General features: G+C 35.1%; 1 protein-coding gene across 1 annotated transcript in view; it reads right to left on the minus strand.

The window, feature by feature from the left end:
* Nucleotides 1-4,099: 4,099 nt before the first annotated feature.
* The window catches only part of ssbp2b (single stranded DNA binding protein 2b), a 129,831-nt gene continuing 115,249 nt past the window's right edge, over nucleotides 4,100-18,681 (minus strand). Inside the window, exons 12-17 of the mRNA XM_056466670.1 lie at nucleotides 15,856-15,910; nucleotides 14,563-14,633; nucleotides 11,398-11,476; nucleotides 8,297-8,325; nucleotides 8,109-8,207; nucleotides 4,100-6,019 (exon numbers count right to left, since the gene is read on the minus strand). Of these exons, the coding sequence (XP_056322645.1) occupies nucleotides 5,990-6,019; nucleotides 8,109-8,207; nucleotides 8,297-8,325; nucleotides 11,398-11,476; nucleotides 14,563-14,633; nucleotides 15,856-15,910 (363 nt within the window). The 3' untranslated portion in view covers nucleotides 4,100-5,989. The remainder of the gene's footprint in view (nucleotides 6,020-8,108; nucleotides 8,208-8,296; nucleotides 8,326-11,397; nucleotides 11,477-14,562; nucleotides 14,634-15,855; nucleotides 15,911-18,681) is intronic.

The raw sequence follows: 18,681 nt of genomic DNA on the forward strand, positions 1-18,681 counted from the left end.
TAGCACTGATATTAGTCTTAACAGCAACTTACAAACATATTTTATTATAAGTGCCGGCTACGGTTTTGTTAATTCTGTTAATAATTTAGTGGTGAATGTTTTAATGTCGCAAAAACATGGTATAGACGCCAGTATGCCAATTTAAAATCCAATTACATCAATGGTGAATCATATAGTCGATATTAACGTCAACAGAATTTATTCGACGTCTTATTCTGTAGTTTTGCGCATTCTGTTCGCGGTCTTTATAGCAGATAAGATTCTGATTGGCTCACAAACTTGTTTGCTCAACTAGAGGGATGGGCCATACCATTTTTAAATTTCTTTTAATTTCCTTTTAGTCCATTAATATACTATTTTACAGAATAACAAAACAATTTATAAGAACAAATTAATACTAAATAGTGATTATATAGAATGATTTTTACACAATATGTAGTCTATAGTTAACAATTCTGGCGATAGCTTAAAACTGCAGCATAAACGCAGACCAGCATGTTATAGTATTTGGCTACAATACTTATTTGTACATGGTTAAATTGAATTTTTTTTAAACATGTTTGTTTATTATCAGCATGAGGGAAAACAGGCAATAAATTTGTTTCTTTAACACGACATATTTTGTCCTTTTATAGAGAATATAAATACGAAGAAAAATAAATAACAATACAGGATTTTACTAAAACAATATATAACACTATGAACAAAATAAATCGACATACTATAAAATGATTGGAGCTTAAGTGAACAATTCTTCAAACAGCTTAAAACCGTGCCAAAATTCTGACGACGATTAGTCATCAGGTTAACGATACGAAAACAACATAATAATAGCTAAACAAACACAGCAACCACAAAACAATATTGCGCCAGGTGGTATCCCAGATAGCAAAATGACAAAATTTCAACCTAAAATCAACGTTTCTCGTGACATCGAATCAACGTTGATCACTGATTTGGATTCAGTGTCGTTTTGCTCGGTGTAATGTTGAAACAACGTCAGGCACTACACTCAAATCTAACCTGAAATCAATGCAACTGGTTACTTACACAACGTTGAATTGATGTTGATTTACAGTCGATTGGAACAACGTTACAGAATCCATACATTTTCAACATAAAATCAACCTAATTTGTTAGTCTACCAAACGTTGAAACAATGTTGATTTTAGGTCAATTGGACTCAACACACAGTATTCAACATAAAATCAACATGGTTAACCGTTGAACACAATTATAAATGAATTTTGATCTTACCTGAGTCAGTGAGCCGCATCTCCAAGAGGATTGAAGAAGAACGTCACTATCATCATATTTACACTGTAGTTTATTTCAATAACTAGTTATTGTTTTTAAGATTGACATTAGGCCAACTTTCATCATCGCTCATAAAAATAATACGGCCAAGTGTGAACCATTTGTACTTTTTCATGTAAATAACACAAAAAATCACTCATAATCAAGCAAAATAGAGTCTGTTAAACAGCAAAGAGAAGCTTTATATCAGTACAGTATATCCAAAACTTCTCTGTGTGTGTATTTACAAAATTCAACACAAGGTAGAAAATAATAAACACTTCACAAAATCAAAAAAATCAAATGAAAGTGTTGTACACTGACAGGGTCTCATAATCAGGCAATAATCTGGGGCAAAAATGGCAAATGTTATTACAAATAAACACAAAAACACCTCAGTTATTGTACAGTATTGTTTTAAATAATTTACAGAGACACAGATGAATCAGATCCCCAAGCTATAAAAAAAATCACATATATATATATATATATATATTTTAGAAATTTTGCAATAATAATATTAATAATAATAATAATAAATCCACTTGAAATAAAAAAAAAACAAAGCAAATCACAGTTTCTCCGGGTGACACAAAAACGGCTGTATAAATAAGTTGATTATTAGGATGACAGATGAATGAATTATAACTCCCATCCGCATTGCCTTCCTCCAAATCCATTAGCTTCCCAAAAAATCGTCCTCATTTCCGATATTCACATGCAAAGATTTTCACAAAGAACTCGCAATGCTAGAGCAGTAAACGCCGCATCTGTGTATGTCAGTTAGGAGTATTTTCAAAAACATGACACAAATTCTCAGTTCAGCTTCGGAGGATGTTCCTCAAGCATCCCCTAAGAAAAAATTGCGTACGATGGATTTTCCGAAGTGAATGAATGAAATGGCTGTTCTTCGTAGGCATCCTCCTGAAAAGTAAATCTAGAATACAAAAAAATACCTCCAAGGTGTCGATTAGACCAGCATTCAACACCAAACGATAAAAGCTGGATTTACAAACACATTTTTCTATCTCACTGATAACAAAAAAGCAGATTATGTATCGATTAGTGTGTGTTGACTGAAAAAATTTTGTTTTATCCCAACAGGCACAGGACGTCAACATGACGTCAGATTGACGTTGTACCCCAACATTGTGGCGACGTTGCATTTTGTTTGGAAATTAAAATTGGGTTGAAGAGGAAGCCAATGTCAGACTGACATCAATGTCCAACATCCAACCTAAAATCAACCAAATATCAACGCCTAATGTTACAGCTTGATGTTGTGTGGACGTTACCACTATGACGTCTATTAGATATTGGATTTTGGTTGCCATACATGATGAATAAATGTCAGTATTTGACATAAATATGACGTTGGTTTAAGATGTTGGCTCGATGTTGGATTTTGGTCACTTTCCAACATAACCTAAAATCAACCAAATAGCAACGCCTAATGATGATACAGCTTGACGTTGTGTGGACGTTACCACTATGACGTCTATCAGACATTGGATTTTGGTTGTCATACCTGACGAATAAATGTCAGAATTTGAGGTCAATATGACGTTGGTTTAAGATGTTTGCTCGACAGTGGATTTAGGTCACTTTCCAACACAACCTAAAATCAACCAAATATCAACGTCATTTCACGACGTTATTGGACGTCAAAATAACGTTGTCCTTGTCAGAAACTGAATTTTGGTCACCTGGCATCACGACCTAAATCTAATCTAATACTAACGTCTTATGATGTTGTGTGCCTGCTGGGATCATTCTGACCTTTCACTTGAAATCCATCTGTTTACATCCGTCGATTTACATCATATTTAAAAAAATATGATTAAATGCATAAAACTGTTCTGTTGTCTTTCAAGCTTGTTGGAGAATCAGCAAGTGTCCTTTCTTACACACATCATGCACATGTAATTTGGAATGCACACCCACATATATACACAGAGATATACGGTACAGTCCATAAGTCTTCAACACAGGCTCATTGTGAAAACGTACCCCCGTATACATTTCTGTAAAGCGCAAATTATGTAGCCAGAGCATTTTGTCTTTAAACGAATGCTAAAGGGAGGTATGATGCCACCAACGGCTTATCTCCATGTGGACGGCTTTTCCGCTGTTACCAGTTTGCCCAGTAACTCACCATGTAAGTCGGTGGACTTGAGACACATAGAGGAGTTAAATGAAACAAAGGGGTTCGAATCTGGCAAAGAACGGTTCCAAATAAAACAAAAACAAAAGGAAAAAATAAACAAGTAAATAACAGGGTGAGAATGTGGTAAGAGCTGAACATGTCGTAAAAATCAGACAAGGGCTTTTCTTTTTCTGGATTGCTTTAGAAAACAGTTGGTTGTTGGTAAACCCAACAAACAATCGGTTGGGTTTAGGGAAAGGGGTGGGTGAGGGGATCGGTTGGTTGGTCAGTCAGTCAGTTGACAGTGGCCTGTGATGGATTTGCGGGAGAACAGCAGGTGTGAATGGCACTCGCGAGATACATTTGAGATCTCCAAAAGCATACACAGCGCCCTCTGGTGGATTCACGAAAACAAAAACTGCAAACAAAATGTACCTGGGACTTATTAGGCGCTCTCCAGAAATGTATACAGGGGTACATTTTCAGAATGAGCCTGGGTTGACTAGTATTTTCACCAAAAAAGGTTTAAAGTTGGGTTATTTATTTAATTTTTTTTGTAAGACCTTTTTTGTGAGTTTGAAAGATCAATTTACATTTCCAAACATTTTTTATTAGTAAGTAAGTAATGTTCATTTTATTATAGTTTTTGGAGACAGACAAACCCATCATGTCAACAATCTGTGCAAAATGTAAAATAAAGCATGAAACAAGGGACAATGGCAACATACAAGACATATATGACCTACAAAAAGGCACTGCGATGGATGTAAAAAGAGAGAAAAAAAACAACAATTTACAAATCTTCAGAAATTAAATATTATTAGTCTTAGGCCCAATCCTAATTCTATTTTTGTACCCCTTCCTCTTGGCCCTTAAAACCGAGTGTGAAGGGGAAGGGCTTTAAAATTTACCCCTAAAAAGTGGGACAGCACTACAGCACCTGCACACGTCATCAGATGTCATCACGAGCTCTTGCTTCATATGAGATCAGATGATCACGACTGCTGTAGTTATTCCAGTTGTGTTAATTTTTGGTATTTATCTTCAGGAGATCACTGAAGGCATATATCATGTTATCATAATCTAATGTGGCAATAAGATCGTAACTATACTGTGCATTTACACAGTGGCCATATTCATCATGTAAACACTACAAAAACAACATTAACATTATAGCAGACACTGTAAAAAGCTCATTCCCAGACACTAGACATTACTGACAGGGGATTCCAGTGTCATTGAGTGTCAGAATGTAGTGGGACTGCTATACAGGAGTTATGATAATGGATTATAGATATAGTGTAATATAGTGGTTTTTATATTAGCTTTTTTTTTTTTTAAAGCATGACGGTAAAACACGAACACGGTTATGAATATATTAAAACATGTGCTTGTTTGTTGTAATTATGACAAAAAAATACTAATTTGTGGATCTCCTTACTTCCAGGTGCAGCTATGCAGCGGTTGTGGCTGGTGTATTTTGGGAAATTTTCTTACCGCTTGGTTTCGAGTGTGCTCCTGAAAAATCTCAGTTCGAAGGGGTATCTACCCTACACCTTCAAGCTAAAGAGAATGGGACACTACTACCCCTTCACATGAATGCGCAAAACGAGGGGTAAGGGGAAGGGCTAAGGGGTAGAATTGGGATTGGGACTATATGTGTCTTTAAAAAAGACTGGATCCCACATTTTATCAAATTTTGCAGAGATGCCAAAGGTGGCATATCTATTTCTTTCCAAATTTAAAATGGAGGTTTCTCTTTTTAGAAACTCCAACATGTTTGCCATTAATTGTACTCCTACAGTCAGATTATATGCAGTCTGTCTGGAATGGCATGAAGAAACAGAACAAACTGAGAAGAACTTTGGCAACATCTCGAAGATGCTTCAGAAAACCCACCTGCAAAGCTACCTGAGAAACTCTGGGCAAGAGTAGCAAGTGTTTTAAATGCAAAGTGTGCTCCAAAGGCTGATTTGAGTTAGTTAATATAAGCTAATTGATATATAAAACATATGAATGCATTATTTTTGAAAGCATCTTCATTTTAGAGCATTTTTACACAAGTGTATAAAACTTTGAACAGTACTGTAGCTTTGCAGGTCGATTTTCTGAAGCATCTTGGAGATGTTGCCAAAGATCTTCTGGATTTGTCTCAGTTTGTTCTGCTTCTTCATTGTCATTCCACAAAGACTGCAAATAATCTCACAATTATGTGGCAAAAATAATGTTTAGGAATGTAAATTGATCTTTCATACTGACATGCTACAGAAAAATATAGAAGTAACCCACTTCAAACCTTTTATTGGGGGTGAAAATACTAGTAGCCTCAAGACTTTTGCACAGTACTGTAGGTAAATATAGACAGGCTGTTGATTCATCATCTGGACGGCTTCGGCTGAAAGGATGATTCTGGAAATGAAAGAAACGGCAGAAGGAGAGAGGAGGACGGAGAGTCTTGGACCCTTGATCTTCAGAGAGCAGAAGAGCTCAGGCTACAGCGCTTCAGAACATCCATGAGCAGTGCTGGATCTCCAACAGAAGAACTCTTCACACACTCATGGTCATGTTCGGAGAATACTGCAACAACACAAAACAGAGACTGAGTGTGTTTTGACAACTTCATCATATGTTTTTTTATGAGGCCCATCATGGATAAATATGACTATAAATCTGCCAGTAGGTGGCGACAACTCCCTTTCTTAATGAGGTATTCATTTAAATGATTCTTTAAAAATGTCTGATTCATTTTCAAATGAAACAAGTGAATGAATGGATCAATCCAATGGCTTGTTCAGAAACAGATTTATTCAGGAAGGAAACAGCAATGTTGCTTTGAGACAGCTTTTACTGTCAAAATAGAAAAAACACACAATATGGTAGTGTGATAATAGTGAAACCACCAGTAGGTGGCGACAAGTCCCTTTCTTAATACATTTTTTAATGTAAATGATTCGTTTAAAAGATCTGATTCATTTTCAGATCAAGCAAGTGAATAGATTAATGAATGGATCATTGAATCACGAATAAACCAATGAGTCGTTCATTTAAATGATTCATTCAAACATCTGATTCATTTTTAAACTAAGTATCTTAATGAATGAATCATTGACTCAAATGATTTGTTCAGAAGCAGATTCATTCAGGAAGGAAATGGCACACTGTTGCTTTAAGACAATTTTTACTGTCAAAATAGAAAAAAATACTAAACATTTTGTAGATTTTTATTGGGCCTATCGTGGATAAATAAATATGTAAGTAAAACTGCCAGTAGGTGGCGACAACTCTCTCTCAATAAGTTTTTTCATGTAAATTATTCATCAAAAACATTTGATTTAATTTCAAATGAAGCAAGCTTAATGAATGGATCATTGAATTATGAATAATCTAATGAGTTGTTCATTCAAAACATCTGATTCATTTTCAAATGAGGTATCTTATGAATCAATCATTGACTCAAATGATTTGTTCAAAAACAGATTCATTCAGGAAGGACAACTTTCAGTGTCAAACTAGATAAAACTGAACATAATGTAGATTTTTATTAGGCCTCTGTTGATAGGCCTATGTTATTAGGCCTATGATATTTATTAGGCCAGTGAAACCACCAGTAGGTGGCGACAAGTTCCTTTCTAAATACCTTTTTCTTATGTAAATGGCTCAAAACATCTGATTCAGTTTCAAATGAAGCAAGTGAATAGGTTAATAAATGGATCATTGAATCACGAATAATCCAATGAGTCATTCATTCAATTGATTTGTTCAAAACATCCGATTCATTTTCGAATGAAGTCTCTTAATAAATGAATCATTGACTCAAATGATTTGTTCAGAAACAGATTCATTCAGGAAAGAAACAGCAGTGTTGCTTTGAGACCATTTTTACTGTCAAAATAAAAAAAAACTGACAATATTGTATATTTTTATTAGGCCTATTGTGGATGAAGAAATATGTGGATAAAACTGCCAGTAGGTGGCGACAAGTTCCTTTCTTAATATTGTTTTTTATTGTAAATGATTCATTCAAAACATCTGATTCATTTTCAAATGAAGCAAGTGAGTAGGTTAATAAATGGATCATTGAATCACAAATAATCCAATGAGTCATTCATTCAAATGATTTGTTCAAAACATCCGATTCATTTTCAAATGAAGTCTCTTAATAAATGAATCATTGACTCAGATGATTTGTTCAGAAACAGATTCATTCAGGAAGGAAACAGTAGTGTTGCTTTGAGACCATTTTTAGGTCTAAAATGTAACTTATTCACTATAAACTTCTTGTTTATAAGCTGTTAAAAAGGCTTAAAAATCCACATATAGTTAATTTAAAATAATAAAAAATATACACATGTATTTAAAAAAGATTAGGAAAAGCTTCAAGCATCTAAATAAAAACTGGAAATATAAAACATGCTTTATTACAATGTACATAAAATATTTTCAAATGATTAAAACTTTATTAAAATACAATTTTTATTATTATAAATGTCAATACACATTAGAGTATGCCACAGTAAGTATGTACAGTGTATCACAGTGTAATGAACTAAATACTGCATGGCATGAATCAATTCTTTATGATATGAATCAATTCCTGATTTGACCCTTTTAACATGACAAGTTAGCGGTTTAAACATAAACAGCAGACAGGAAATAAATGACATACGCTCTCGTTCTGGAAAGGGTTGAGGAAATTTCCGGCCATTTCTCCATCATCCCGTGGCGTCCCAGGCTGGTTGCTCATGCTCAGGTTACCAGGAGAGTTCTGTAGACATACAGACAGACAGACATGCGTCATTCGTGAGCCGACTTCAGCTTCACACATCCTTCAAGGATAATAAAATCCACTCTTACTTTGGGCATACTGTCCATATCAGCTGAGCCTACACAAATGAGAAGATGCATGTCAGATTTGCAGAACGGCATTGGTGAAAATGTGCTGTTTTTTACAGCAGTACAGTACAAAACATTAAAAAGCCTCCTTATCGAGCTCTGCATTGTTCAAACATGCTTTTCCATCTAAGAAACATTGCAAAATATAATTGTGTCAAAGGAAGTGATGGAGATGCTTGCCTTCATCTCTTTACGGTTGGACTATTGTAATGTTCTGTTCACTTCTCTGAACAAATCTTTATTGGAGCGATTGCAAGTTGTGCAGAATGCAGCGGCGAGGCTTTTACCAAACACCAGTAGGAGGTCACACATTACTCCTGTGCTTAAAGCACCTCACTGGCTTTAGTTTTAGCGTAAGATTCTAAGATTCTGGTCATTACATATAGAGCTCTGCATGGTCAGGCTCCCCTTTATATTCTAGATCTTTTACATGGTCACTCCTGTGGCCGGTCTCTGAGGTGTTCTTTCAAACACCTTTTAGCCATTCCCAGAACACGTCTTAAGACGTCTTAAGAACTTGCGTTCTGTGAATGAACGTTGCCTCGTGGTTCCATCCCTAAGAGGGAAGAAATCACTTTCCCGAACTCTCACATTCAATCTGCCCAGTTGGTGAAATGAACTCCCTAACTGCATCAGAACAGCAGAGTCACTTGCTGTCTTCAAGAAACGACTAAAAACTCAACTGTTTAGTCTCCACTTTCCTTCCTAATCTGTAACTGCCTCTCTGGATATACCACTAACTGTACTCTCTCTCTCTCAAAAAAAAAACTTACATTACTAATGCTTTGCTTCTTAGACTTTACACACCTGAAACTTGTCTGTAGCACTTGTTCACTGCTGCTCTTATAGTTGTGTAAATTGCTTCCTTGTCCTCATTTGTAAGTCGCTTTGGATAAAAGTGTCTGCTAAATGACTAAATGTAAATGTAAAGGTGACCATGCCTTCTGTGTTGCGGCCCCACGGCTCTGGAACTCTGAGAAATCTGGGATCAGCTGAACTTTTTAAAAAGCATTTAAAGACCCATCTTTATGGTCAAGCTTTTAATGAACAGTATGGTGAGGTGGTTTCACATTGGTGTCTCTGTTCTTGGATTTTTAACTTGTTTTAATATGTTCTTTTTTTATATGCTTTCTTTTACCTGAATTACATTTTGCTTTTGTTGTTAAGCACTTTGTGACTTAATGTCTGTGAAAGGTGCTATATAAATAAACCTTTACTTATTTACTTGCTACTGTAAGAGGCTAAATTATTATATGCGTTTGTTTATATGACAAAACATGTATTTTTGACTCAAGAAGGTCCATACTGACTCCAAAGGCAGATACTGATAAGATCAGGGCCTGGTGTGTGGACTTTGGGGGTTTTACGATGTGGTCACATGTTGATTGGTCAGTTTGAATGTCTCAGCATTTGGGCTTTAGTCACATGGTCAAGAAAGATACAAAATAGGTGGTAAAACGCTGCTCTGCCTCTTTTCTTTTCCTGGCCTGTCTTTTCCTGGTCTGCTTTCCTCCTCTGCTCCTCTCCTCCTCTGGAGTCTATCTTCTCTGACTCTACTGCAATCAGGCTAACTTCTGGGCCTGCTCTCTTTGTCTCTCTCTCCCTCCTCCTGTGTCTCTCCTTCTACCTCTGGTAACTTTAATTTTACATTTAAGCTGGGTACAAATTATATGATATGTTTTATCATTTCATATTTGATCATTTTATACAGTTATTTTATAATTAATTCAGTTGTAACCATAGATAATTATTGTCATTAAATCATCTCATTTTCAAGTATTTGTGAATTACTTTTGATTTAACATCAACACTTAACTGTTCCATATTGCAATACAATACAATCACATAATATCAACGCTCTCCCACATTTACAGCTATTATTACTGATATAAGATTGCAGAAGAATGGTTTGACTAGAATGTACAGTTTTTTACCATCAATACTGATAACCATTTAGTCATTCGGCAGAACTACAGTTCGAACCGCTGTGGTTTAAAACCCAATCCTACACTTTTAAACAAATCTAATTAATAGTGACATTTCAACGCGTTCTCCTAGTCTTGTTTTCCTGTGTTTTGACCCTAGTCTTGTTTATTCTTATTGTCCCTGTCTGCTGCCTGCCTTCCGACCTCTCACCTGTTTTAGTGACTACAATTCTGGATTTGCCTTTACACACCTGTTTGCACCTGTGTTGACCATTGCTTGCCTGACTGCCGAATAAACCTGCATGTGGATCCAAACTTCAGTTGTCTGTGTCACTCCCAGTGTTAGGAACACTCCACCTTTTTAAAAGCACTACTTTTACAAGTCTCCTAGTGTTAGCAGTAGGCATAGGATGTCAAACCGTGATATTTTTATCCAAGGTCATCATATCGTCAGAAATTTAGACCAGCCTATGCCTAGTTAGCAGTAAACTTAAACCATTCTGGGGGGGTCACTTTTAGCTTAGCTTAGCATAATGAATGGAATTGAATTAGACCATTAGCATTTCGTTCAAAAAAATCCAAAAAGAGTTTTGATAATTTTCCGATGTAAAGCTCGAGTCTTCTGTAGTTACATCATGTAATAAAACTGATGAAAAATGAAAACCTTTTCATTTGTCATCAGAGGGGAAAAGCCCCGCCCACTCTCATTAGCATAGAGCATTTGTCCTGTTTTTGAATCTACCACTTAGCTGACTGATATGCATTTATAGCTCCGCCCTCTTCTGAAAAGAGCACAATCTCATTTGAATTTAAAGCGACAGTCAGCAAAACTCCAGGATTAGGATCAAAGCCTAAAAGGGTCAGTTTCAGAGAGTTAGAAAACACTATCTGTGTGGTATTTTGAGCTGAAACTTCACACACACACTCTAGGGACATCAGATTTCACATCTTGTAAAATGGGGCATAATAGACCTTTAATTTTACTGAAATCGAGAGAGTATTGAAAAAAAAAACTACATGCAAGTGTCCACAAGGGGGCGTAAGAATACAAGGCAAAATATGACAGAAATAAAAGCGTGAAAGCTGCAATTTGACTGAATTAGGAGACCCTTTGATGCTTCAGTGTAGTGCTTTTACCTAATGATCCGTTCATATGATGCGGCTCCAGTCCTGCCAGACCCCCCATCGGCCCCTCGCCACCCGCACCCAGAGGAAACTAACAAAACACACACCATCACCAAATATTAGACCTTCCACAGGGCTTCAGATAAACAAAACAAAATAAAGGCCTGTTCACACCAAGCGCGATAACAATAAATATAAAGATATTTGTGTCCGCACACAGACGAACACTGTTAACAAGTTCCTGTAGAATCTACAGCAGTCCGCCAGTAACTTACTGTAATTACAGCATAAGTACTGTATTTACATTTACAGCACCATTTATTCTGCTGTACAGGCGCGTGACGGACATTTTAAAAGTGGAGGGACAGCTGTGTGAAATAATACGTTCATATAATTATTAATCACCTGTTTCTAAATGGTCTGTCTCTAAAAGTGAGGGGGAAGTATCCCCCTAACCCCCTTAGTATTATTATTATTATTATTATTATTATTATTATTATTATTGTTATTATTATTATTGATATTATTATTATTATTATTATTGTTATTATTATTATTGATATTATTATTATTATTATTGATATTATTATTATTATTATTATTATTATTATTATTATTATTATTATTATTATTATTGATATTATTATTATTATTATTATTATTATTATTGTTATTATTATTATTGATATTATTATTATTATTATTATTGATATTATTATTATTATTATTATTGTTATTATTATTATAGATATTATTATTATTATTGTTGTTATTATTATTATTATTATTGTTGTTATTATTGTTTTATTATTATTATTATTGTTATTATTATTATTATTATAGTTTTAATATTATTATTATTATTGTTATAATTATTATTATTATTATTTTTATTATTATTATTATTATTATTATTGTTATTATTATTATTGTTATTATTATTATTGTTTTTATTATTTTTATTATTATTATTATTATTATTATTATTATTATTATTACCTCATCACTTTTATCATTAATGGTAATACTTTTACTTTTGTTATCATTGTTATTATTATTACTGTTTTGACTTGCCCTCCTATTGAAGACCTATCTCTTCATTATCATTATTATAAGTATTTATACCATTGTCATAATTAAGGTTGCTGTAGTTGTTGTAGTAGTAGTCATTGTAGTTGTATCGATTGTAGTTGTGATTATTGAAGTAGTAGTTGTTGTTGTTGGTATAATGGTATCAGAAGTAGTAAAGGCGTTGTTGTTGTTGTTGTAGTAGTAGATGTTGTCGATGTAGATGTTGTAGTAGCAGTGATTGCTGTAGTAGTATCAGTAGTAGTAGTAGTAGACGTTGTTGTAGTAGTATTAGTTGTAGCAGACGCTCAGTAGTAGTTGTCATTGTAATACTTGCTTCATTTATTGACCGTTATTGTCCCTTATGTATGTACTCTGACCTGTCCACCAAGTTACATTTATATGCACACACACACACACACACACACACACACACACACGCACACACACACACACACACACGCGCACACGCGCACACGCGCACACGCGCACACGCGCACACACGCACACACGCACACACGCACACACGTACCTGACTATATTGTTGTTGTTTTGTTTTGTTGTTGTTTTTGTTGATGTCTCTTTGTATTTGTATGATCCCACTTTATGTATCTTTTTGCATATTCTAATTTAAAAAAAGAAGGAAAAATCTCAGCAGAAAAAAAAGAAGAACATTTGGTATACAGTTAAAGGGGATGCGATTACACGTAAATTAGGGAAGTCTAATCAGTAAAACAAGTGATACACGCAATTATTGATCCTCAGAAGTCATAATACCCAAACAGCTAGTGGAAAAAAGTAGGCATACTGAGTATACGTGCGTATAGCCCCGACTACACCACTGGGTATAACCAATTGTTTCTATGATAGTCATGATGTATAAATAATCTTTTAAAAGAGCACTTATCATCATTAGTGTGTGCTTCTCCACAGTGTTGTCTGTATCTTTAAAATGCGCTTGAGTGTTCACTGGATTCTGATTGGCTGTCAAGTGTTTCATTGCTCATCAGTAGGATTTTCCGCAGATTTTCAGCCCATCATTGATTCTGTTATTTACTTGTGTAAATGTGTGTAAATCTATATTTATTCAGTTTTTAAATTATTTTCAGTGATATTATTGACTAATATGAAAATATTCATCTGATTTATGTAGAATACAGTCTGTACAGTAATATTTTCTGTCTTTTAGTAGAGATATTATATGAGAGACTTGCTTTGTTTACCAAATGAAGTGGATCTAATGGGATTTGCATTGTTAACATTAAATAAAAGTTAAAAAGATATTATTATTTCATATATTAAGGTTTTAGTTATGATACTCCCAAAATAATTCCGCAGAAGTGCACAGATTTTTACCAAAATTCTCAGCAGAAATAGCAGAAAACGTCTGCAGATTCCGTCTGGCCCTACATATCAGTTGGAAAAAATCATTCAGAAAGTGATCCCAGTGATATTGTTCCTCTGTATCTTTATCATCATAGCTGTGTTGTGATCTCTGCCCTTCTTTAACACCAGGAACCATTTTTAAGACTCTATCTTTATCGCTATCATGCTTGGTGTGAACGAGCCTCAAAGTACGGTGGTCGAGAAAGCTTAACATTACAAAAAAACACCAGCAAATTAAGAAAAGATCCTCATTATGTGTTGCAAATGCAAACAAATAAAGACAACACGCTGCACTTTCTTACAACACATGCAACTAGCATGATGAAATACTTCAAGGGGACCCAAATATGTGATGGATCTGGCCATTTAGGTTACGGTTATTGAGGTTAATAATAAACAAAAGACAGGGCAATGGTGTAATCAGGATGTTCAAATAAACAAAAAACTCACCTTCCAGATCATCTACCCCTTCACTGACACAATAAACAAATCCCAGTCAGGTCTGTCATGATTTAGGGTTCCCTTGACACATTTCTGTTGTGTTCTGTGCTATTTACAGTGTTGTGAGAAAACGCAGCGCATATTCTTGATTTGCAACATGTATGCTGTCAAACTGGTTATCTCAATTTGCTGGTGTTTTTTGTAACTGCATGTGTTTCCATAAGCTCTCTCACCCACTGTACTTAAGTCAATATAATCTGTAAAAGTCTGAATCTCCTGTACATTTTGCCGGTTTGCTCCGGGCGGCACTGTGTTGATAATGGTGTACATGTTTTCTCCAGAGTTTGTTGAGTCTGTGGAGATAAATATACATGATAATCAATGATATTTCAGGTTATGCTTCCCTCATATGGTTGAAGATGTTAAAGAACTGGCCACTGAAGGCATATTTTTAAATGCATCATAATACGAACAAACACAAAACATGAAATTAATGTGAGGCTGAAGTAAAAATGATCAGCCATCTTGTGCAAATTTGAATTATTTAAGTTTTGCTTAACGAATAGAAGTTTTTCAACACATTTTTAAACATAATAGTTAATTACTCATTTCTAATAGATCATTTAATTTGTCTTTTCATGATGACAGCATATCATATTTTACTAGATAACTTGCAAAATACTAGTATTCAGCTTGAAGTGTAATTTAAAGGCTTAACTGGGTTAATGTGTTAATCTTAGTTATTAGATAATGATGGTTTTATCAGAAATTGGAAAAAGAAATCTTAAGGGGCCAAACAGTATTGACCCTAGTGTAAAAAATGTCAATCTAATAATATAATGAATAGTAAATCTTACAATCCAATATCTAAAATAATGCATTAAAGAAAAATTTAAATTTATTCTGAAACATTACATAAATCAAAATTATAATATAAAGTCTAAAATAATATATTTTTACAATTATTTATATATATATATAGTTAAAGTCAGAATTATTAGCCCACCTTTGATTTTTTTTTCTTTAAATATTTGCCAAATGATGTTGAACAGATTCAGGAAATGTTCACAGTATGTCTGATAATATTTTTTCTTCTGGAGAAAGTCTTATTTGTTTGATTTCAGCTAGAATAAAAGCAGTTTTAAATTTTTTTAAAACCATTTTAAGGTCAATATTATTAGCCTCTTTAAGCAAATTTTTTTCAATAGTCTACAGAACAAACCATCATTATACAATAACTTGCCTAATTACCCTAATTAACCTAGTTAACCTAATTAACCTAGTTAAGCCTTTAAATGTCATTTTAAGCTGTATAGAAGTGTCTTGAAGAATATCTAGTCTAATATTATTTACTGTCATCATGACAAAGAGAAAATAAATCAGTTATTAGAGATGAGTTATTAACACTATTATGTGCAGAAATGTGTTGAAAAAAACCTGCTCTCCATTAAACAGAAATTGGGGGAAAAAATAAGTACTTTAACTGTACTGTAAAAATACTTTAACTATATATATATATATATATATATATATAGTATTTCTGCCTGCAATTAAGCTCAATAATGGCTGTAGTACCTGCCGGGCTGGGCATGATGGGTGTCCCTGGCGGCCCTCCTCCTCCTGGTGGACCCTTAAAACAATGAACACAGAATGATTTCAGTGATTTAGAGTCTCATCTGACATGTGAGAGAGATATATATATATAGACTACCTGACAAAAGTCTTTAGGAACAGCAAATAATAACTTGACTTCTAGTTGATCATTTGGTCTCAGAAGTGGCTCATATGAAACTCAAAGGCTTCTAGATTACGCTGATTTGAGCACAATAAAATATGATCATGTCTTGATTATTAATGATTTCATTAGGACAGTAAGGTCTGACTTTGCCTAGATAAAAGTCTCATCACTGAACCTTCAATAATGTCCAGTATAGAATATGTGCTCATGCTGCAGTGGAAACAGAATGAATATTGTGTCTGACTCCATCATGAGCTTGGAGGACTGCATCCATACATCTCTGACATGACTCAAATCACTGATTAATAAAGTCATCTGGAATGGCAAAGAAAGCCTTCTTGCAGGACTCCCAGAGTTCATCAAGATTCTTCGGATTCATCTTCAATGCCTCCTCCCCCATCTTACCCCAGACATGCTCAATAATGTTCATGTCTGGTGACTGGGCTGGCCAATCTTGGAGCACCCTGACCTTCTTTGCTTTCAGGAGCTTTGATGTGGAGGCTGAAGTATGAGGAGTGCTATCCTGCTGAAGAATTTGCCCTCTCCTGTGGTTTGTAATGTAATGGGCAGCACAAATGTCTTGATACCTCAGGCTGTTGATGTTGCAGATCTCCCGCACACCCCCATACTGAATGTAACCCCAAACCATGACTTTACCTTCACCAATCTTGACTGATTCCCATGAGAATCTTGGGGGTTCCAGTAGGTCTTCTGCTGTATTTGTGATGATTGATGCAGCTCAACAGATGATTCATCAGAGAAATCCACCTTCTGACACTTTTACAAATGATCAACTAGAAGTCAAGTTATTATTTGTTGTTCTTAACACTGGGATTGATGACAAGACAGGTATTGTATATATATATATAATATTGAAAGTATCAAAAACATCATGATGTATTGGTATGATATGTGCATGTGTGTGTGTCTATCTCTGCGTGTGTGTATGCATGTGTGTATGTGAGCCTGTCTATATGTTTGTATGTGAGTGTCTCTGTGTGTGTGTGTGTGTGTGTGTGTGTGTGTGTGTGTGTGTGTGTGTGTGCGTGTGTGTGTGAAAGAGAGAGAGAGAGAGAGAGAGAGAGAGAGAGAGAGAGAGAGAGAGAGAGAGAGAGTGTGTTTCTGTCTGTCTGTGTTCTGCTGTCCTCAGCCGCTTTTTTTAGATCTGCTCCTCCTGAATCTAATGATCTCTCTCTCTCTCTCTCTCTCTCTCTCTCTCTCTCTGCTGAATCAGCTCTTCTTCTGTCCTCTGTCTTCAGTAAAGCTCGGTGTCTCCTGTCAGTTATGGCTTCCGCAAATGACTTTCACTGACTGCCTCTGACTGCCTGCCCTGTGATGAGACTCCTTTTTTAACCCTTGTGTGCTGTTGGCAATGGTGATTTTGAGCATTAATTTGACCACAATTTTCTCTGTGTTTCAGCAATTTAAAAGATTTTTTGGCGACAAATCTTATTTTGACACATATTTTGCTTTGAAAATGTTCAAAATTGACTCCCCTTGTCTAATGTTGGTGGCTGTTTTTGGCCCATTGACTTCCATTAACTCTCAACTCAATTTATTTCTAGAGCACTTTCAGCAAACCACAATGGGTACCAAAGTGCTGTACAAACACATAAAAACACATGCAAATATACACAAGACCAAAATACACAAACTCACATCACATGATTAAAAGCTAAAGAAAATAAATGTGTTTAGTGAGCTCTGAAAAGACTCAAAAGCTGGAGCTGTTCTTAAGGAGAGTGGAAGATCGTTCCAGAGTCTTGGAGCTGCTATTGAAAAAGCTCTATCACCTTGACATTTTAAGCGTGATCGTGGAACTGCCAAATAGAGACGATCCTTAGAGCGAAGAGATCTCACAGGTTGATGTATAATAATTAGCTCAGAAATATACTCAGGGGCCAGGCCATGGAGGGATTTAAAAACATACAACAGTACATTGTACTGAATTCTGAACTGGATTGGCAGCCAGTGTAAAGAAAACCAGTACAGGTGTAATGTGTTCTCGTTTTTGTGCCTGTTAAGAGCCTGGCAGCTGCGTTGTGGACCAGCTGCAGTCGTGAGAGAGAGGCCTGACTCACACCCAGATACAATGCATTGCAATAATCCAGACGAGAAGATATGAAAGCATGAACAACCTTCTCCAAGTCACTGAAAGAGAGGACAGACTTCAGCTTGGCAATATATCTTAAATATATCGCATTAATTTGCAGATTATGGTCATATTTTATGATTGCAAAGCCATGACAGCATATAATCATGCATTCTTGATTGTTGCTAGTTTTTCCTTTTGGGAAGAGTGTGAATGTACAGCTGAAGCCAGAATTATTAGCCCCCCCTGTTTATTTTTCCCCCAATTTCTGTTTAACGGAGGGAAGGTTTCTTCTACACATTTCTAATCATAATAGTTTTAATAACTCATCTCTAATAACTGATTTATTTTATCTTTGTCATGATGACAGTAAATAATATTAGACTAGATATTCTTCAAGACACTTCTGTACAGCTTAAAGTGACATTTAAAGGCTTAACTAGGTTAATTAGGGTAACTAGGCAGGTTAGAGTAATTAGGCAAGTTATTGTATAATGATGGTTTGTTCTGTAGACTATCGAATAAATATAGCTTAAAGGGGCTAATAATATTGACCTTAAAAGTCACACAG

The sequence above is a fragment of the Danio aesculapii genome, chromosome 10 (assembly GCF_903798145.1).
Source record: "Danio aesculapii chromosome 10, fDanAes4.1, whole genome shotgun sequence".
Lineage (NCBI taxonomy): Eukaryota > Metazoa > Chordata > Actinopteri > Cypriniformes > Danionidae > Danio > Danio aesculapii.